We start from the raw sequence: 22843 nt of genomic DNA, 5'->3' as shown, positions 1-22843 counted from the left end.
AAAAATACGTCCAAACTCGTATCAGTTTGTCTACATTCGGCCCAGTGAGTGAACCTCAAGTTTAACTTTCTGGGTTTCACCTATTTTCGCAGTCTCTTTTATACCAGAGTTTATGAAAATATGCAGCGCCATCTACAGAAGGTGTGGAGAACTGCACCCGTGTTGACGCACCTGCTGTATCTCTCACACACACACGCACGCACACACACACACACACACACACACACACACACACACACACACACACACACACACACACACACACACACACACACACACACACACACACACACACACACACACACACACACACACACACACACACACACACACACACACACACACACACACACACACACACACACAGCAATCTCACCTCCAACCTCCCCACACACTAGCCTATACTCCCAGCCGGCGCAGGTTGTTGGGTTTCAGGGGGAAGGTTACAATGATCACACTATCAACATAATATATAAAAAAGGTTAATTCTCAAGTCTAAAGCTGTCCCTTTTCCCTTTCATATATTACAGCCACCTATACTTTAGAGAAAGTTGTCAGCAAATTATAGGCCTTTTTAAATTCCACTTCAGACACAATGATCAATGATGAAAAAAAAAAAAAGGTCCCAGGGCAAAATCCTGAGGTGGGAAAAAATAAAAAATAAAAAAGGTATAGGACTATAGTGGCCTATCCTACAGAAGCACTTAATTTATAGACCAACTATTAAATTAAAAATGAAAAACAAACATGTTTTCATCTCTATTTCTATTAATTCAGAACTTCATTCAAATATAATTAGCCCTGCATGCTGCAATGTCTAGTAAACTCCGGGTCCTATGCAACATTGGTTCTCAAAGTGGGGTCCGGGGACCCCCAGCTAAATGAGTTAATATAGCGTCACAATCATTTTAACAACTTTAACCATATTTTATACTTAGGCTATTCAAAAATAGCAGATATACAAGCTCATAGCGGTGCTATGAGCTTGTATATCTGATATTTTTGAAAAGTCCCTGGCACCATTTTTTTTGATGGGGGGTCCGCAGCCAAATACATATCACTTTGGGGGTCCTTGACATGGAAAAACTTTGAGAACCACTGCTACATATAATATATAACTCCGAATCAAATCCTTATATGTATTTATTTCCCTCCCCTTTCGGCGTGTCAGACCAAAAGGAACCTCCTCATTTTGGACCCCGGGTTTTTGCGTTGGCGAATCACAAAAGTGTTGGAATCTACTGCCTTTGTCTGACAAGTCATCCATATAAGCAAGGGGGTCTGCGGAGGGGAGGAGGAGGAGGGAGAGGAGAAGGAGGAGGGGGGCTTTTTTTCGCAGCTTTTAGAAACAGCACACACAGAGAGAGAGGGGCTTCATTCTCAACCCAAAGATCCAGCCTAACGCATCATCATCATCCCTATATATTGTGTAAAGAGAGAGAGAGAGGGGAGAGAGTCAATGTTCCTCCTGTCATTTTTTGATGCTCTATCTGAACGTTCCCAACGCGGCGACCGGCGGCACAGCGAGGCCACCAGGAATACGGAATAAACACCAACAACACCAACAACCCGCAACAAACTGGACACGATTCACATTTACAAACATCTGTTATTATCATCCGTGGTCATGCTCTGAGAATATAACCCTCATCCTCCACCTCCTCCCCACGGGCTGCTCCGAAAACACCGATAAACACGTCACGTCCCTCGGTCATGTTGTGCACCTGCCAAGCCTCTCTTCACCTTCACCAGCAGCACCACGGAACGGACTGTTGTTGAAGAAGAAGGAGGAGGAGAAGAAAGGCAACTTTTGCTGGGAGAAGAAGAAGTTGAACGTTGGTCCCGATCGGGTCGTTTCGACTTGGGAGGGGAGGGTCGGTCGAAAAAACCGAGAAGAATCAGTTAGAATCTGATTTTTTTCTTCACATTTTTTATCTTTGATAGGATCGGCGAGACGGCGACTTCAGTTGATTATTGCTCTTTCCTCTGCTATCCGATGGATATTCACTGCAAAGCGGACCCCTTTTCGGCGATGCACCGTAAGTATAGCATGGCTGTTTGTGCAGATGAATGCAGCATGCATAAGCTGGTTGATATAATACTGTGGTTATCAACCTTTTCAGGCCCCCCAAAATAATCATATTTGAGCTGGGGACCCCCCCCCCAAAAAACACATTTGAACAATCATATTTCAACTGGGGACCCTCCAATATAATCATATTTGAGCTGGGAATTGTAGGAGTTGAGGCATTACATTTAGTTTAACTCGGTTCCACAGATAAATATTGTGAAAATATAAAGCTCTACAAGCTCTGGGAGCTTGTAGATCTGCTATTTTCAAAATGTTTGCCTCTTTCTTATATTATTTGACAATTTGGCCAATGTTTGACCATTACTTTTGATGCAGCACTGGTCCCACAGGTTGAGAACCACTCATTATATTATATTATAATACAATACTTATTATAAAAGGCCTATACAGTGGATAATAGCACTGTGTTGCTTTCAGTGCAAACGTACATCCTCGTGCATTAAAACTGACACTGTATACGGACTATAGTGCATTTGCATGCAGCAAACCAAAAGTGCATGGGGAAACGATAATTAAAATAGCCCCTTTCTTTCGTTCAGCATAGGGATCGTATTGGAAATAATGCTCTCAATAACATCATAATAACTACAATAATTTAAAAAAAAAATGTCTACAGGGCAAAGATTTGCAGAATTTTAAGTCATAAGTAAACAAACAACATACACCTGGCAGGAGTTGGAAACACGCAATTTGATATTATTGGAGTTTCAGTGACAGGTTTAATTTACAGTAACCACATGAACGCAATCAAATGGGTGGAAAAAGTCACTATATAGCACATTAATAACACGTTTTTAATTCGAATTGATTTCACTAACAGTGTTTCATATATATAATCTCCAACACGAGCTATTGTTTTGTTTTTTTGGCCTTGTTGTAATTCACTGAATGTGTTTTAAATAATTGATAGCCTCTTCATTTACCAAATAATATGTAATATGAGTAATCAAAGCTCTTTCAATTATTTACAATTACCGTGCGAGGAAAATGGCAGACCTTGCAACTCAATAGCCAACTTGAGACGTGGAGTTTACACGAAAACATAACCTCTAACACAGTGAGAGAATGTTGGGCACTTTAAACCTGTATATCACTTATCCACACTTTAAAGAGTCAGAGCATTAAAATAAAAAATCCTGTGATACGGAGGCCCAACCACACATATAGGCTGGATTTAATATGCTATCCACAAACTATACTAAATGCATTGTGGCAGCTAGCCTGCACATATAGAACAGATAAGGCTACATAGCCTCAAATGTACTGACAGTTACTGCATTATTTAGTAGGCCTATCACTACACTATAACGTGATGTAATATTTTTAGGTCAGAATGCCTTTTTTATTAATAAGCGATATACAGTTTTCATTTATAGCATATATGCAGGCCTATTTAATTGTTTCCAATTAAAGATTAACGCTAAAATGGGTCACAAAAACAGGAGCAGATCAAATTGAAAAAATACAAAAATATTCAATAATAATAATACATATATATGTTTAAACTATTTATAGTGGTTCAGCATCTCACCAAACGTTTTTATTTATTTATTTGATGATCTCGTTTGGTGTCCATGCATGCAGCATGCTGTCCACAGGCTGTATGTAATGTTAGGGTTCCCTGTGTTTGTGCTGTTGTATCCCACATAGGGCACGGCGGGGTGAACCAGCTCGGCGGGGTGTTTGTGAACGGCAGACCCCTACCTGACGTGGTCCGGCAGAGGATCGTGGAGCTGGCCCACCAGGGGGTCCGGCCCTGCGACATCAGCAGACAGCTGCGGGTCAGTCACGGGTGCGTCAGCAAAATTCTGGGCAGGTAAGGAGGGATGGTGAATAATAAAAAGAAAAAAAGAAAAAGTCAGAATCAGAATCACTTTGTTGGCTACAAGTATACTACAAGGAATGGAAAGCTGTTCATACACTGACAACTCCAACAGGGTTAGTTTAGCTCAGATAGGGTACACATGGAACCAAATGGACGCAAACGCACCCGTGACTGACCCGCAGCTGTCTGCTTATGTCGCATGGAACCAAATGGACCCGTAAGGGTCCATTTGGTTCCATGTGCACCCTATCCGAGTTAAATTATCGCTGAGGATTGTCTGTGTATAGGCTAGCCTATACACCGACAAGAATATTCTATCAGGTCAGGTAAGCTAATGGATAACAAAATATGAAATGACAGGAAAACTGAAAGGAGAAGATTCTGATCACACAACATGCATGGGGTTCATGAAACAGGCATTTGACATTGGCTAGAAAGACTTGGATGTAGGCAACATCATCATCATGTATTTTACGTATCATAGCCTATTTATGGGAGAAAGCCTTCCACATGTCGAATTATTACTGAGCAGCATGTAGGCTGCACCACATTCAGAATGTTTTAGGAATATTATTAGAAATATCTAGGCTAATGTGGGTTTATGTGCCCTTATTAACAAAGGTAAAGTTTGCCAAAATCAGCACTTAGCCTAATTTGATTTGCTATATTGAAACTATAGTTGCATATTTTCTATCAATTGGAGAAGTTTTACGTGGCGTTTTAATTGACAGTTAGGAGAGATTGAAGCCTCTGCATGACTGGACCAGCAATTTGCTGCATGGATAATATTATATAAATGTAGGAGAGAGTCGTTTGCATATTTAATAAAAAACCTTTCTGAGGACGAACATCTTCTTGTCAATCAATCCTTTTTTTATTTTTATTTGATCACTATTTCATACATTTTTGATACAACAGATTTGGCCTGTCTTATTTATTTCGTGCATTTCTTTCGCAGATACTACGAGACAGGCAGCATAAAACCCGGAGTCATTGGGGGCTCCAAACCCAAAGTGGCCACCCCCAAAGTAGTGGATAAAATAGCAGACTACAAGAGACAGAACCCCACCATGTTCGCCTGGGAGATCAGAGACAGACTGTTAGCAGAGGGCGTCTGTGACAACGACACCGTTCCAAGCGTCTCGTCAATTAACAGGTAAGAAGAACGGTGATTAACCCCAGTGGTTCTCAGCCTTTTCAGGTCGCGACCCGCCAAAATAATCATATTTAAACTGCATGGGGACCCACCAAAATAATCATATTTAAACTGGGGACCACCCCAAAATAATCATATTTGAACTGGAGACGGTGACCCACTGACAAGCACTTGGATAAGAGTTGGGCATTACATTTAGTTTGACAGTTCCACAGATAAATATTGTGAAAATGGCAGATCTACAACAAAGCGTTGTGAGCTTGTAGATCTGCTATTTTAACGTGTAGTTTGTAGATGGACTATTTTTTTTTAGTTGCCTCTTTCTTATATTATTTGATAATTTGGGTAGTTTGTTGATTATTTTTGCAGTGCATGGTCTTTTTCTTGTCTTTCTTTATTTGTGGATATGAACATGGTCTTAAAAGTCCTTCCATGAATGAACCACTGGATCAACCTACTAACATAAAAAAAGAACATCTCTGAACTGCACACGTTAAGCCGATTCATACATTACCGATAAAATTACACTTGAAATCGCATCGCATATAGGCTATATATGGCACGTGATTATTTTTTGTCTTGAACCTTAAACTGTACACAGTAACATCTTTACTGTTAATGTAAAAATAAATAAAAAATAAACACATAGCATTGTGAGCTTGTATATCTGCTATTTTTGGCATATGCCCCCCCCAGAATAAGCAGGTATTTTGGGTTCAAGTGGTTAGCAAAATGTAATATGATGACCCATTCAGTAGCAAGCAGGACGAATATTCTAATTTCTCGGAATAAAACGTGAGGTTGGTTGTTAAAGAAGAAGAAAAAAAATGAGAGCAGCAAACGTAAATTAAGGGGGTCAGAGAGTGCAAATTGAAAATCGTTTATCACAGCAGCCCCCCGCCCCCCACACCCCCATCTCTGTTTAAGTGCACCCACAGCAAGAATATTGTTTGACCAACTTTTTTGCCCATCGCATGAGGGTGGTCTCAGAGGTGCAATTCAATCTCTCAGACCAAACTCCCTCAACAATCAGCAGTACATCTAAAGGACTGAGTGAATCTGTCTAGATGAAAACCGATCAATATTCGGTGACCACCAGATCCCGTGGCACTCACTATAAAGCAGGGCAATTTTCTTTAGCCTCATCTAATGTGTGGGGTAGACGGTATAGACCAGTGTGGGTCTGAACCTTTTCAGGCCGTGACCCCCCAAAATAATGATATTTGAACTGGGGACCCCCCACCCTGACAAGGCAAGCACTTGCAGTTGTAGGAGTTGAGGCGTTAGTTTGACTCGGTTCCACAGATAAATAGTGTGGAAAATAGCCGATCTTTTTTGCCTCTTTCTTATATTATTTATACAATTTGACAATGATTGGCCAGTTTTTATATATAGGCTATAGTTTGTTGATTACTTTTGATGCAGTATATGGCTTTTTTTTTTGGTATTAAAAAGGTCCTTAAATTGTCACTTCACTGTCATCTGGGGACCCCTCCCAATCATTTGCCCCCCCCCCTGGGTCCCGACCCACAGGTTGAGAACCTTTTAAGGAGGAGGTTGCCTGCCTTTGGTGGGAAATGGCTTGACCACTGACTGTTGGCTATAAGGAATTGACTTGTACCGAAAAACACATTAAGAACCCATCACCGTTCAAACTGTGTTCAGATTCAGAAGCCTTTCCTTTCCTTTCGTTCTGTGATGGCGCCTCTAATTCAACTCCAACGACTTGGAATTGTATTTTTTTCAAAAAAAAATAATAAATAATAAAACGTCTGGTTAAATAGTTTACTGTTTATCTGTAGGCACGTGGGATGCAATTATAGTTCAAATGTCAAACCGATATTTTGAAATCGTTTCGTTTATTATGTTTTTCTTTATTTAATTAATGTCAATCAAATGTTAAGTGTGCTAAATAAATAATCAGTAACTGTGTTATTTAAAAACTAAACTAATCGTCCAAAACGACGCTTATATAAAGCTCCCATATAATCTGAAGGGGAGCCTATAGTATACTTTAAAAACATTTAGCCTATATAACTTCAAATCTCTCAACAATTTGAACCTCCTGTTAATTTGAACGCACGGGTCCATATGGTTCCATTTAGTTAAATTAATAGGCCTACTCAGCTATATATGTGCACCTTCACTTTAAGATATAAAAAATATAAGTAAACAAACACCAATACATAACCTACATTTGAAGATGGAAGCACATGGCATGACCCCGCCCCCTCTACACACCTGATTTATACAGCGTAGTACGACGGTGTAGCGCGCCGAAAAGAATAGCTGATCCATCTGTGTAAAGCTCGCCCAACGCAACACAGTGTGAGCTTGTAGATCGGCTCGCTGTTTCCGTCGCGCGACGCCGCTGTACGTCGAAATATAATTCGGGCTACACACACCATACATACACACCACCAAACCCCCCCCAACCCCCTGCACCCGCCCCCACCCTCTACAACCCCCCCCCCCCCCCCCCCACCCTGCCAGAGATCTCCTGGTGATGAACTTTGGTTAAGAGGCACTGTTCCATAGAGCCACAGCATCAGCATTACATTTTAATGAGCTGATGGGAGAGCATGGACAGCTCCACACAAGACATCTTTTAAATAGAGAAAGGGGCTGAAGAAAATTCATTTCATGCTTCGTGGTTGCTTAAAAAGGCCCATTTAAGGAGGGCTCAGACACATCACACATGTATGTGATAAATTCAAAATGTACATTAATATCATTAAAAGACCCATATAAAGTTCTTTCTTTTTTCTCTTTTTTTACAATTCTAATTAAAGGCTTGGATATTTTGGGCTGAGGGACCTTAGGTGTCTTTGTTTACGTAGGAAATTAAATAGTGAACACAATGAACTTTAATTCTATTAGCCAGTGAAGAGACCTACTTTGAATTCCCCTCAATGCATAATGCTGAATACTTTTTTTTGGTCATAAAGCAGTCTTCTGAGCAGATTAAATGTAAGATTTCAATGCTTTTTCCACATCATTCTCAATCCATTGCAACACATGCATGCACACGCGCACACGCATAACACACACAACACACACAATGAGGCATACACAAAAAAACAAAAATGAATGCACACGCACACGCACACACACAAGAAGAACGAGAGATATTGCTTTTGACTTAACTCGCGCTAAATATTTCCATGCATGTCGTGAACTTCTAAAGTAATGATCTGCAGAAATCAATGAAAATGCTCATTTCATTAGCAGGCTGTGCATTAGATCAGTTTATAGTATCACACCTTGTGTTGTGTTTGTTTATAAGAACATTGGAGTCAGTTGAGATGTTTCAGCTCACAAACACCCACGTAAATGAGTATAGCTATTGATAATGGTCAAGCTCTCACTTCCCAGTTACTTAACCCATTAAAACCGGGAAAGGATTTGTGTCATTTTAGATTTTAGCTATATATATATATATATAGCACATTGGTTGGCTATTCAAAAATAGCAGATATACAAGCTCATGAGCTTGTAGATCTGCGATTGTTTTTAAAATCGTAAATTGTTTTGCAAATCTTTGAATATTTATATATTTTTTATGCGAACATTTTTAACTCAAATCTTTGCTTCATGGGGGTCCCTGGATGGGGGCGGCGGCCAAATATAATTTTGGGGGTCCTTGACATGAAAAAGTTTAGCTCCACGGACATAGCAACATACGTTTTTACGAAAACTGTTTAGAAGACATTTGTAGAATCGGCCTCAGATCTTAATGAGATAAATGGGACTTGGTGTCGTACAAGCTAACACAGAGGTGTATTCCTATAGTCAGAGGCAATTGAGGAAAAAAAGGTAACCACTGGAGCAATAAGGCTTTTTCTAGACAGACAGCTGTGACTGAGAACAGTATAGTGGGTTTCTGTGGCAGACTGTCTGACCTCAGGACTGTTGACAAAAGAGGGTGTTCTATTTAAACACGTTTCCCCTGCATGCATTATTAAATGCTACAGAGATAGTGTTGTACTGTTTGTGTCTGGGCTACCGCAAGGAATTACCAACAACAAGTAACGCTACCCTCGCTATAGTAGACATAAAAAAGGTCCTCAATGGCGCTCAATAATATTGATTCAGAAGTAAAGCAATTTTAATATTTCTTCGGGGGATTTTCAGCAACAGCCAAGTCATTAATTCATTCTCCCAAATTGCTTATTCAATATCAGGAACATGGATCCCAAATAAAGTATTTGAATTTATGTAGCACACACAAGTCAAGGGGTCGAATAACTGTTATGGCGAGAATTGAAAAAAAAAAATTAAAACATCAATATCTGGTCTCTGGGAAGGCTTGTTGTTAGATAGCCTTGCCCCCAAGGAGAGTTTTGACAGTGTTGGATATATATTCTCCCACTCGCCTCTAGCACCTACCATATCAATACCCAGATAATCTGACGTATCTCAGAATAATACGGAAGCCCTTAAGAGTCAGAAAAACAACATCGCAAGAAACTACTATAGATTTAAAATATTCTTAATCCGGGAGTCATTATCTCTCTTTTGATCGATTTTACACCAGGCCACAGTGACTCCATATGTATTTTCTATCTATAAGGGGATTAAAAAAAAAAAGAAAAGCAGTTGAGGAATTATATCATAAACAGCACAGCACTACTATGCTCACTCAGCAAATAAACCGAGCCAAAACAAAGGTGTACGCGCTCTGGTCCTCACCCGACCTCCTTTAGCTTATGTTCTAAAATAGGTCCTGTGTCATATATGATGAATAGTTTTAAAGTTTACAAATTATTGTGACAGCTCCCTTTCTCCCCGAGTGCCATTCAGATTAAAGGAATCTAATGCTGGCGTAAGCTTGTGCAAGGCAATAAGGAACTATTGCTTTCCTGTCACATATAATTTATAGCTTTCTATTTGCATCTGCTTGCCCGTGTGACTAATCCCCAACTTTTTCTCCCCAAGCCCCGATCAATACAACCTCATCCGCATTGGCACTTGGGGGCTGGTGGTTCTACAGAGATGTTTGATCTGGGGAAGCAAAGGGCCAGCATTCTCAGATATACCCCTATAAACCTCTCCTTAGTGGGAGGGGAGGGAAATAGGGAGGGAAGGAATGGAGGAGGAAAGAGAGAGAGAGAGACGAGAGGGGGCTGATTAGTGCAGGCCAGGTAGAGTCAGTGAAGCTGATCATTGAGGTGAATTGATGTGATTTCATGCTTTGTTTGCAAGATCACTCAGACCAAAAGACCAAAAGACTTTTCTCTATATCACCACCTTAAATGTAGAGCCCTGCGAACTGTTGACTAGATCCATTCCTATGAATCGGTTGTGTTTGATATCTCACTCGTACATGTGGTCCTACATGCGTACCGTCTGTGGTACTGGTGGTGATGCCTTCCTAATGGGTAACAAATTGGTGTGACCAAGCAACACTATGACACAATTTGAATTGCCTGCTTCAATGGGAAACATATCAGCCAGGCAAACATGCTCATAACAGATCCTTTTGTTGTCGTGTAGGATCATCCGAACTAAAGTCCAGCAACCGTTCCATCCCTCTCCTGATGGGACATCTCTGTCAACGCCGGGTCATACCATTGGTAAGATGTCAGGTCTACTGCATCAGCTTCAAAAACACACACATTTCTGTCTTGATTATAATTGCACATAGGTCGAACTCTGCATCATCTGGATGTTAATTAAGAGTTAGATGTTAAAAGTTTCATTTCACTTTCATTTTATTTCCAGTACCAAGCAACGCCTCTCCGCCTGTAACTAGCGCTTCCAATGACCCCGTTGGGTCCTACTCCATCAACGGGATTCTGGGCATTCCACGATCAAACGGCGAAAAGAGGAAAAGAGATGAAGGTAAGAGGAAGTACTTCTCACGTCTTAGAGCTGGAAGTAGGCTGTGTTAATGTGGAGTACAGAAATCGGCAAAATTGCAAAAGTATGGAACTGGAAATATTATTTAGCTATAAGAAATTAGCAGCTACAGTATATATTGTATTGTAAAAGCACCTTACTGAACTCTCACTGTAGCAAGGAAAATGTGTCTGCTGCTAAAGCTCAACAACAAGAAACACACCACCCAAATCTGAACCTTGTTATATCGGCACGTCAATCTGGCAAGGAGCCTTTTTTTTTATTTGAAGACACGACCTCCACTGTTGTCTCCTGCAATTAATCTTTATGGAGGTGATTAAGAGGCTTTAGATAATTACATGTCAAGATGATGTAGCCAACCACCCAGGTCAGTCAAGGAAGCAGCGCTACTACCTCCGTGGAGGAGGTTTCAGCAAAAAAAAGCCCCTCCACTTCTTCTGCTGAAGTAGGAGGTTAGTGGATATAGCGTTGGCCTGAGGCGATATAGATTATTGGCTCTGTAAGCAATAGGCTTCCTTAATGTCACTACATGAGCACTAGCTGACGAGAATAGCTAAACAGGACACACCCGCAGTCCTGCGCTGTTGAGAGGCGTGTGTTGTTGACATGGAGGGATGAAGCATGGCTCCTGGAAGAGGCAGTTAACTGAAAACGGGGTTCGGGGAAACCGGCCCCCCCTCCCTTCTAGTTCTGCAGCAATTTGGGGCACGAGCTAATCGGGAACGGCAGTGGTTTACGTAGCGTTTTCTTTGTTCTTGTGTGAGAAGCACAGGGTTTTTCTTTTTTTGGGGGGTGGGGGGGGATATTGAGTGGAATTGATGTTTTGTGTGTGCGCGTGCAGGGAGGGAGGATGACTAATGACCTGTCAGAGGTAGATTTCCTGGCAAAGATATAAAAAAAAGAAAAAAACAGCATGACGTGGACATGGCAAATGACATAATCAAGTCTTCCCCCCCTGTAAAGAGATGCAATCGCGAGGCATAATGCAAACGTCTGGTATTTCCCAGAGTTCATTTTCAGCCATTCTGGGTCCCTCTGATATTAGCCAGGGTGTAATGTCTAGTCACTGAATGATAGAATGCACACATTTCTATGCAGATTGCTACTGAAGGGCAAAGAGGTATTAAAGGGCACAGAGAGGAATAAGGTGTGCGTGTGCGTGTGCGTGTGCGTGTGTGTGTGTGTGTGTGTGTGCGCGTGCGTGAGAGAGAGAGAGAGAGAGAGAGAGAGAGAGAAAGAGAGAGCGAGAGAGAGAGAGTGAGTGAGGGGGATAACCTGTTTTGTGGAGGTCTTCTAGGTGACAGCCCCATGTTTCTATGGCTATTCAGTCTCAAATGATCCCTCTGATGTGGTGCCATTTCTGTGATTTAGATGGTCGGCCAGCATTACGAGCAAAGGGAAGAAAGCTGGGTGTGTGTGTGTGTGTGTGTGTGTGTGTGTGTGTGTGTGTGTGTGTGTGTGTGTGTGTGTGTGTGTGTGTCCGTGTGCATGTGTGGCCATGTACACACGTGTGTGTAAAAGTGTGTGTGTCGGTGTTAGTGTAGCTGTGGTTCTTATATACTTTCCCATCCTCCCCACCTAGAACCGGAGGGGCAGGGATACTTTATCTTTCCAAAACATAAACCCCAGGCCTTGGCCACACACACACACACACACACACACACACACACACACACACACACACACACACACACACACACACACACACACACACACACACACACACACACACACACACACACACACACACACACACACACACACACACACACACACAGCATCAAAACAGTGCTTCAAAAACAATGTCTCGCCTCAAGGCACAGTTTGTAAGAATAGTATATTACATACAATGCTACCCTCTAGATAGCATATTGTCCTATTGCTGCCTGCTCTTTCTAAAGCGCACCTTACCAAACGACAGCCTGTATTTGTGTTCGTCAACGTATTGTAAATGATATGTCAAAAATTGCTTGCTGAAATCAAATAACTTATAAGTGAAACGGTACAATGCTACCACCACAGGTCGGCCATCTTGGCGTTTTGTGGTCTTTTTGGGTTGATACGGTAGCTTGTGTTTTAAGATTGGCTTGTTTGTTGTGCAGACGTATTCTTGCACCGCTCAGTAGGCAGTAGTCTATAGTCAGTTAATGCCAGGATTAAATTTCCCCCACAGTAGCGTGAGAATGCCTGAGCCCTATTTAACTTGGTAAGCCTCATGATGATTATAGCACGAGAAGTCATTATCAGGGGTTGAAAACACGAGCAAAAAATGAGCAGAGGACAGGAGGGGAGGCTGTGTGTGTGTGTGTGTGTGTGTGTGTGTGTGTGTGTGTGTGTGTGTGTGTGTGTGTGTGTGTGTGTGTCTGTGTGTGTGCACGGTGCCAGTGAAATAGATTGGCTGTGTAGCCCAGAGTATTTGTTTTTTAGGATGTGCTGTGGCTCTCTGCCAGGAAGGGAGACGGCTCCTAAGTTCCAAGTCAGCAGTGCCCTTAGAAAAAAAAAAAGGTCCCCATTACAGGAGGGATGTAGAGATAATGTAGTGTGACACACGTTATGTACACTGGGTCTCGGCAAGAGGAGCTTCAGGGACACAGGTGTCATAAGACCCATTAATCTGCCATTGTCACGTGTTATTGCAAATTAAAAGTAGCATGTTACACTTGGCAGCTATTGTTGCCGATGGAGTGGGGGAGAGAGACCCCTCGAGATTGCGTCTTCGGTGACCATGGCTGTCCGTGCGCTTAACAAAGTGACATGTATGAGAATTTGTAATTCTGCAGAGGAAAGCTATTACCTCACAGATTAACATCCAAGTACCCAGCAACGACCCCCCCCCCCATCCATTCTCAACCCCACCACCCCCACTATTTCTGACAGCGTAGGGTTCAAGAAAGACAAAGGAAATAGCTTAAGGAGCTACCGTTCTACTCTGCTAGCGATGGTTTTGCATAAAACAAAAAAATGATTCTAATCCAGAACAGCAAACTGTACAGTGACACAGATACAGTATACTGCATACCGCTGTATAGGTTGACTATTGCTCTCATTTACGTTCTTGTTCAAATTATTGTCATAAGCGAATATTCTACAAAGCTGAATGCACAGGTTGGAGGTTTCATGAGGACATGCGATGGCCAAATGGAAAGAATGGCAATCTATGAACTGTGTCCGCTCTTTTTAAAGTCATATCACACACCCTTTCAGATCACCCACAAATTGCACAATCAAGAATTGCAAGCCGTTCTTAATTCCAACCATTCTAAAGACCTCACTGCTTTTGTGTCGGGGGGCCTTCTTGATTTATGAGGAAAATACTGAGAGAGAAATTTCATGATAAGACGATCATCATACATTTTAAAAGCCAACAACAATAGCCAGTGGCAGTCAGGATGAATGTGATTCTGTGCTTCAGTAGCTGTTGAATTAATTATTTCTCATCTCTGAGTGTCATGAGGAGTGAACAGTGAGTAGAGATGAGTGATGGAGCAGGCCAGAATCACAGCTCGCTTCATGTCTTAGCATCTGTTTGGGTGAGAGCTAGAACCAGCACAGGAACTCAGTTCACAGCGTAATGTCAGACAGACAGCACGCTGATCTGCACCAACAAATTAGATTAATAAAGCCTTTAAATGCCTAGTAACATCTCTGCAAATTAATATAGCCTACGTTAAGTCATGTTACTGCTTCTCCCTTACGGTTCTTCATGCGGATGCTAAAGATATGATCACAATTTGCTCAAAACAAGACAAAAGGGAACTTTTCCCTTCTTTCTTGTATGTGGAAATGTGCAGGCTGAGCATGTAAACATTCCATCTGCAATATTTGAATTTGTTTACATAATCAAAACGTTCCAATTAGGACAAATGCATCTGAGCTCTTCCAATTTGATGCAAATGAACACTAATTTGATTTCATTTGAGGCAAAGATTGAATCAAGCCGTAAAGGATGGAGGTGTATTACAACTAGATACATAACGATCTGTTAAGCGAACATGAGCGTATGTACATTGATGTGCTACTATCTACCATACACTAGTAGACTTGGAAAAGACTTTAAAGATGAGTCTGATACCCCCTCACAAAGACAATGTGTCGTAAGTCAGGGACTTTAGCAAGATTTAACAAAGACAAAAAATCAGGCTTTCAGGGTCACTATGTGCAATAATACTACTGGATTCAATACAAGAAGAAAAGTCGTTGAAAAATTGAGCAGGAACAGAAGCAACCTTTGGCCACAGCTGCCCTTATGTATGCGGTGACTTCCTGTTTGTTGCTGGAGAGAGAGCCCAGCTATTGGTTGTTGGCAAAGCTCACGTCATTGAACTTTACATGAGCATGTGCTTGAGAGGTTGTTTGATGTTGTTTGACGTAAGACCAGTATTATTTAACCACTCAAATCCTATATATGTTGTTGACCAGGGTCCTACGGGTTTGTACATGGTCCCCTCATTTTTTTTCCTCTACCAAATCTCTTTGCTGTTTGTCTATTTTCACAGATAGTTCATGCACAGAGTAGGTACACTGTAGGTTTCATGTGGATACACGAGGAGCCGATGAGAGGAATGAACTTGTTCACATTGAGAGGGGCTTTGGTGACCTCAAAGTGCCAGCTCACATCCCTGTGCCTCTTAACAAGGACGATTGACTTAAATATGTTGCCCAACCCATTAGTCTGCAACTTTCCTCCTTCAGGGGTTCATTGTCTTTATTGAACTCACACCATTAGCAGCTACCATTCAACCTGGTGTTGACATCTGACATGCTCCTCCTCATACATAAGGCTGCTATATAATCGCTGCAACTGTCAATTATCTTCTTAGTGATTATTTTATTGATTTATTTTCCAATTAATCGCATAATTGCGTTTTTGTGTTTTTTTGTGTTTTTTTCCCCAAATAAAAATTATTTTGAATACATTTTTTTTATAAATAGAGTACATTGATTGGTCTGATTAACCACTTAAGCTATGTTATACTTTGTCGTACAACTGTGTTGCATGAAAATAGCGAGAACAACTGATCTACAAGCTCACAATGCGTCGCGACATGACGTGTTGTGAGCTTGTAGAGATCTGCTATTTCATATTTTTTTTTATTGAAATATTTTTTTATTACAACCCATGAATTTGTTATAATCAATTAGTTCAATTAACTGTTGCACCCCTATTTGTTTTCTGTTTTCTTTGGCAAGCAGGCAAGCACTCGGTCAGTCAGTCAGTCAGTCAGTCTCACTCTCCCCAGCCCCAGAATTGTGTCGGCTCAGCCTCCTGCCAGGGGTCGTGACCTATGGGTGCCAAACCCACAGAGAGGAGTCTGCTTCATAGAGCTGGTTATCTGATCTGATAGAAGCCGCTCCCTCGTTACCAGAGTGTTAACACAGACTGATGTCAAGATGAATACACTCAACTCCGCCGGTGATCAATAAACGACCATTGCGGGGGACAACCGCGTAACACTGGGACAAAAGCCGCTGTGGTCAAAGATTAGTGGTGTTGCATAACAGGCAGAGTGGAACATGCCAAAACAATGGCCTGTGGATCATAATAGCGAATGTTAAGCAGTTTATGTGCATCTGTTTTCTTGTACTTGTTGAGTGATGAATACTTTTTGGCTTTGGCTTATTAGAAAGCATGACATGGATTCATGTACCTTGAGGAAATGGAATTAAAAGGCTGCATTAAGTGAGTTAATGTCAGGAGGACCTTCGCCGTGGAAATATGGTCATTGTAGTACTGTCTTGGCTTAGGTGCATATCATTGGAAATGCAAATGTTATGGGTGTACTAATAAAAGCCAGCAGTTGCGATCGCCGCTGTAATTTGAGGAGGTGTAAGAGAGTTCAGGGTTCACCTGGGATGGATCATTTTGCGTGTGGGAAGTGTATTCCACAGAGGTGAATGACAAATGTAGTGGTATTGATTATGCTTGCTACTCAGGCTGGCTGATGGAAAGTAATTAATGACTCTATTTGCTTTGGTACCGAAGAGAACAATTGAGTTTGATAAAGTGACAAGCAATGGCTTAACCACTTTAAACCTGGCATCTCTATCATGTCATCATAGGCAAACATGTCAAAATAAAAAGCAGTCCTACAAGCTCACAATGCATCGCAATGTGAGCTTGCAAGTTGGCTATTTTTGAAGGGTTTGAATAGGGCTTAAGTGGTTAAGGTGAGGGTCCTGATCGTGGCTGTCCTGGTAACTTGCCTTTAATACCATCAGTTCATTCATCCATATGTTTTGCCCATTGACCATGACTCACGGTATACTTGGCATTATTGTACCATTCATTATCATTACATTACCGATCGTTTCCCAAAGCATACCATGGTTTGTTTGATATTCAAGGAAGCCACTGGACATTCATTTCAGTTCAGTATCAAAATCAACTTGCGGACTTGAAACTTACTTGACATAGGTAAATCAACACACTAAATATTATTTCTTGCCGAAAATAGTCCCTGGAGAAAAGGTTTATGAAAAAAAATTTAAACAACTCTACTTTTAAACTGCACAATTGTTCAGGTAAGTCCGGTAATGTTTTAATGACTTTGGAGAAAATGTAAACAAATGTGAAATCTAAAACTAAAGCCTTTAACAATCAAATGGTCTATGATAATGTACAATATATAGCTGAAGGTGTGAATAGACAATGACATGTTTGATGGTGGTTATGATCCTTTAAGTCCACTAATCTGTGCACAAAATGTCCAAAGTAAACAATGAGGCGTCAAAGGTCGGAAAAAGTAATTCGCTCATTTCTGGCCTATAATTTGTGTGAGGCATATTTGCAGATACCAGCTAACCTTGAACATAGTTTCAGAAGACATACCGTGTATGTGCACACCAGATGCACGCATGTGCGCGCACACACACACACACACACACACACACACACACACACACACACACACACACACACACACACACACACACACACACACACACACACACACACACACACACACACACACACACACACACACACACACACACACACACGTGTACGTACGGATGGGACTGCACTCTCAAGTCTCTTTATAGCCCCTCGATACGTTTAGTTCTTAATGGGAGTCAGGTTCATCCTCTGGCCTCAGCCGGTTGAAGAAAGGTCAAGCAGCAGAATAGAATGGCAATAACCCTCCCAAATGGTACCATCACGGAGACATGATTGATCAATTGAATTCCATTGGCAGAGAAAAATGTGGGGATTAAGTAGAGTATTATACGCACAATGAGTTGAGGCATGATGTTCATTTCAAGTTCATTTCAGCTCCCTCTTTGCCACCAGATCAGGCAATCAATAGGGGCCTTGCATATCATATATCACCCGCTCTCCCGCCGAGGAGAGAACATAATCTGCCGCAAATTTAGAATGACAGATTTGTAAGGGAGTCGCAGGGATCTGGGATCCGGGGGTAAAAAAAAAGGAGGCCCTAACACTTCAGCCAACTCAGCCAGGACACGAGGGGAGGGGAGGGAAGAGAGAGGGATGGTAAAGGCCTGGAGTGGCGGGCTAAAAGCCTGATTATGCTGAGCTAATAGCTGATCTGCAAGCTCAGCGCTGCGAGGCGCTGTGAGCTTGCAGATCGGCTATTTTTGGTGTGTGGCGCCCGCACGCAAGTATATAAATCAGACGTAAGGCTTGGAGGGATGGCAGAGGGCTGAGGAGGGTGGTAGAGACGAAGGCAGGGTGGGCGATGTGTGTGTGTGTGTGTGTGTGTGTGTGTGTGTGTGTGTGTGTGTGTGTGTGTGTGTGTGTGTGTGTGTGTGTGTGTGTGTGTGTGTGTGTGTGTGTGTGTGTGTGTGTGTGTGTGCGCGCATGTACGTGTGCATGTGTGTGTGTTTGGGGAGGGTTAAAGCATTGCATACAAGTGACAAAGGGAAAAGCTAAGGCATCCTTCTCCCAACAGTAAGGGTAATCAGGTCAGGAGTCAGGAGAATACGCCAGTGTTTGGGGAGTGTGTCCCTGAAGGAGATGATTGAACCAGACTGTACAATTTTATTCCGCTGCCTCTTGTCCGCCATCCACTGTTTGCCAAATGGAACCCGGTGGTACTACTCGCAGGGAATGAAAAGCGGTATTAAATTGCGAGAGAAGGGAAATTGTGCTTTTTAAAAACGCACGCTCTTGATTTCTCGTGGATGTGAAAAGAAGGTTCTGGGTGGGGGCCAGATGGGGGCTTGTATGGGGGGGCGGCGAGGGGGGTGAAAAAAAGAAAATCCTCTGCCTAGAATAAAAAAGGCACTGTAATAGGCTAGCTGCCTCTTTCATTAGTATACATGGTCGAGAGAACATGTATATATTTGCAAGTGATGGTAATCCATCAATTACCCCAGGGCTTTCACATCATGATGGTGTTAATACTGCAGGGGGGGGGGGGTGTTGGGGCAGACGTTCCTGGGCGAAGAAACGCTTCTGAGGCGTACAGTAGCCTGGTGGCGCACCACCGCGGCTATTAAGATGCTGGAGGAAAAAAAAGAAAAAAAAAATCTGCACTCCATTGCTGTGTATATCCTACTCTCATCCCCCAGAGTAGTGGTACCCAGGGTCAGCATCTCGCATTGTTGCTCTCTCTTCTTGTAGATGGTTCAGATGGTTCTGGCCCACACAGTGATTCTCAGGGTAGTGTGGAGAGTTTACGGAAGCACCTGAGGGCAGATGCCTTCACTCAGCAGCAGCTGGAGGCTCTGGACCGGGTCTTTGAGCGCCCGCCGTACCCTGACGTCTTCCCCACGTCGGAGCATGTCAAACCCGAACAGGTCAGTACGGTGACGCTTTGACGCGTCACCTTTTCCCGCCTCCGCCCCCTCATGTTCGTTGTGCATGTGTTATGGTGTCAAGTTTCAAATGGGGGGAAAAAAAAGACAAAGACATGAAAAGAGCCTTTTTTTGCTAAAAATTAGCACTAAATGCACAAATGTGATGCGGTTAACCCTTTTCGCCCTGGCATCCCTCTTTTGGGCATGTCATTATAGGCCAGTGGTTTTCAACCCTTTTTGTATCAAGGACCCCCAAATTGACGCATATTAGCCCACGGACCCCCATTTGAAAAGATATGCCAGGGACTCAACCATTTTGATTTCTTGGGGGTCCCAATCTACACTGTATCATCATCATTAGTGTTCATTTAACTCTGAGAGTGTACAAATGGAACCAAATGTCGATTTGTACAGTCTCAGAGTTACAGACACACAAGGTTCAATTTGGTTCCTAACTATTAATTTGTCTGGGGACCCCCTGGAACCCCCTCAAGGACCACTGGTGGTCCCCGGACCACTGATTGAAAACCACTGTTATAGGCGACCACTTTCAAAAGTTTTCAAAAATTGCAGATCTACAAGCCCACAATGTGTCGCATCGTGACACATTCATTGTGAGCTTTCTAGATCTGCCATTTTGGAAAGGATTTGAACGGGGCATAAGTGGTTAAACAATAATTCCACTGTATTACAAACCAGCATGTAAAATGCTACAGGGATCACAAGAAAAAACTCCCACACTATTGATTTTGTGATGAAAAACACATTCCTCGGATCCCCCATAATTGAGAATAACAGTAAGGCAACATGAAATTAATCAATACTTAGATTTTTCTTCATCTTTTGCCATGTTATTCAAATATTGCTTCATGTCGTCTTTTTTTTTTATATCCCTATTCTTGATGTAGTGCCTGAGACTGTTTTACAAAGCTGCTTTAATTGCAATATGTCTATATGAAATGTATGTATATGAATAGCAAACACAGCAAGAAGCCTTCATTTTTTGCTCACAAAACCTTCCATAGTTGTTCCTTCTGACATTAAAATCACACTCACCACCGCCATCTATCCATCATGATTTAAAATATTAAGAAGCATTCGGAGAACAGCCCCCCACACACACACACATCAAAACGTAGACCAGAGCCCTTATATGTGGTGCTTCTTATTAAAATCTCAGAGCTTATTACAATGGATAACCTTTATTTACTTTCATTATACTATTTAACAACAAGAGACTATTAATTTCTCCCGTGAAACTACAAGTCGGACCCATAAAGCAAAAGCAATCGCCTAATTGAGTTCATTTTAATTTCTCTCCAATCGGGGCGAATTACGCAGGTGATAAATCAGTGGGACAGGCCTCACCTCCAGAAGAGGCCCTAATTTGCAGCTAATTACAAAACTGATTTCTACTGGAAGATCAATACCAAAACGAATTGGAAATGACTTGCAATCACAAAGAGCGTCAGAGAGAGTATTAAAAAGCAGAGGGAAAACGGGGTAGACTAAAAAGAAAAGGGGAAAAAAAGAAGGACCAGTAGTACAGGCCAGAAACGGTCTAGAAAAATCAGCTTTAATTTAATGCAATATTAATCAGAGCACTTTGCCTTTCATGGATCTCTCTCTCTCCCTCTCCCTCTCTTTCTATCTCTCTCTCCCTCCCTCCCTCCCTCCCTCTCTCCCTCTCTCTCTCTCTGGAAAATGTGGCCCTATTAGCCAGTGTCTGGGTCCCTGTAGCAGGGTATTAAAAACCCATTCTGGAGATGCAAAACTCAATGGATTCAACCCCTCCCACACTTCTGCTGGCCATTTGGTCATCCTTTTCAAATGTATCTTTTCAGCGTTCCCCCTCCTGCCCTTTATCTGCATGATAAAACGTCTGTTTGGCGTCTGAGGCCCTCAAGAATAGAGGAAAACATCCGACATTGTGCCAGTGAACAGTTGTAGCAGACAATTAGAGTTTATCGGTGATAGTGGCAGACAAGAGCAGGGTCACAGCCGTCCCCCTGTGGGAGCAAGGGCCCAGTGAGCCACTCACACACACATTTGGGCTTTTGGACGAACATTGTCAACACAGAGTCTCCGGAAGTCTCATCTCATTAAAGAAAACTGCAAAACATCTGCCACGGCTCCCTTTTAGCCCAGTTACGCATGAATACGACGAGGTAGGCAGTAGGATTAAAAAACAAAAATAGAAAAAGTCAACTTAGCGGTTAGCGAAAGATCTATCCACTTTTCAACCTGGCATCCATATTTTGGGCATGTCATTATATATATATATACTATATATTTCTAAATGTTCAAAAATAGTGAAAATAGCAGATCTACAAGCTCACAACGGATTGCGGAACGACACGTTGTGAACTTGTAGTTTGGCTATTTTCACAATTTGTCGTATTACAAAGTACCCGTATATAGGGCTCAAGTGGTTAATGCTATATAAAAAAAAGCTTTGTGGTATCAATACACAATACAAACAACATCAATTCGAGCATGCACGTTATCTTGTCATGATCGTTTAGAAGCGGTGACGACTAGTGTGGGTCGCACAAGTGTTTCTATTCAGCTGGGCAATAAAATTAAAAGCTGGTTTGGAGTCCAAATTAAAAGCGCAAAAAAAGGAAAATGGGGAAAAAAAGTGAATGGTTTCACACAGGGCCACATGGTGTGTGTGTGTGTGTGTGTGTGTGTGTGTGTGTGTGTGTGTGTGTGTGTGTGTGTGTGTGTGTGTGTGTGTGTGTGTGTGTGTGTGTGTGTGTGTGTGTGTGTGTGTGTGTGTGTGTGTGTGTGTGTAACAAAGCAGGACTGCTTTCTCCCTTGGCTGATCAGGCCTGTAGGACCGCAGTCGAGCACAAAGGGCCAGCTGACGCCACGGCTTTAGACTCATCTCAAAATCCTTACTTCCTCTCAGACAATACCAAAATACATTCATGATATGCTTGAACTGCCGCCCCGCAGCTCCAACACACACACACACACGCACACACACACACACACACACACACACACACACACACACACACACACACACACACACACACACACACACACACACACACACACACACACACACACACACACACACACACACACACACACACACACACACACACACACACACACACACACACACACTGGTATTAAT

At 42.2% G+C, this 22843-nt stretch overlaps 1 protein-coding gene across 4 annotated transcripts in view; it reads left to right on the top strand.

Moving 5' to 3' along the window:
* Nucleotides 1-1990: 1990 nt before the first annotated feature.
* pax2b (paired box 2b) overlaps nucleotides 1991-22843 on the top strand; it is a gene marked incomplete at both ends in the record, with an annotated part of 33972 nt that continues 13119 nt past the window's right edge. For 2 of the 4 annotated variants that reach the window (XM_084078717.1, XM_084078718.1), the window contains 6 exons: nucleotides 1997-2039; nucleotides 3743-3908; nucleotides 4876-5073; nucleotides 10570-10649; nucleotides 10798-10927; nucleotides 19473-19695. In XM_084078717.1, the coding sequence (XP_083934843.1) occupies nucleotides 1997-2039; nucleotides 3743-3908; nucleotides 4876-5073; nucleotides 10570-10649; nucleotides 10798-10927; nucleotides 19473-19695 (840 nt within the window). Of the gene's footprint in view, nucleotides 2040-3742; nucleotides 3909-4875; nucleotides 5074-10569; nucleotides 10650-10797; nucleotides 10928-19472; nucleotides 19696-22843 lie in introns of all 4 variants that reach the window. The other 2 variants (XM_084078720.1, XM_084078719.1) reach the window with 2 other exon arrangements.

Source organism: Gymnoscopelus microlampas (genome assembly GCF_963454915.1).
Source record: "Gymnoscopelus microlampas genome assembly, chromosome: 14".
Classification (NCBI taxonomy): domain Eukaryota; kingdom Metazoa; phylum Chordata; class Actinopteri; order Myctophiformes; family Myctophidae; genus Gymnoscopelus; species Gymnoscopelus microlampas.
This window is presented reverse-complemented; position numbering and strand designations above follow the sequence as displayed.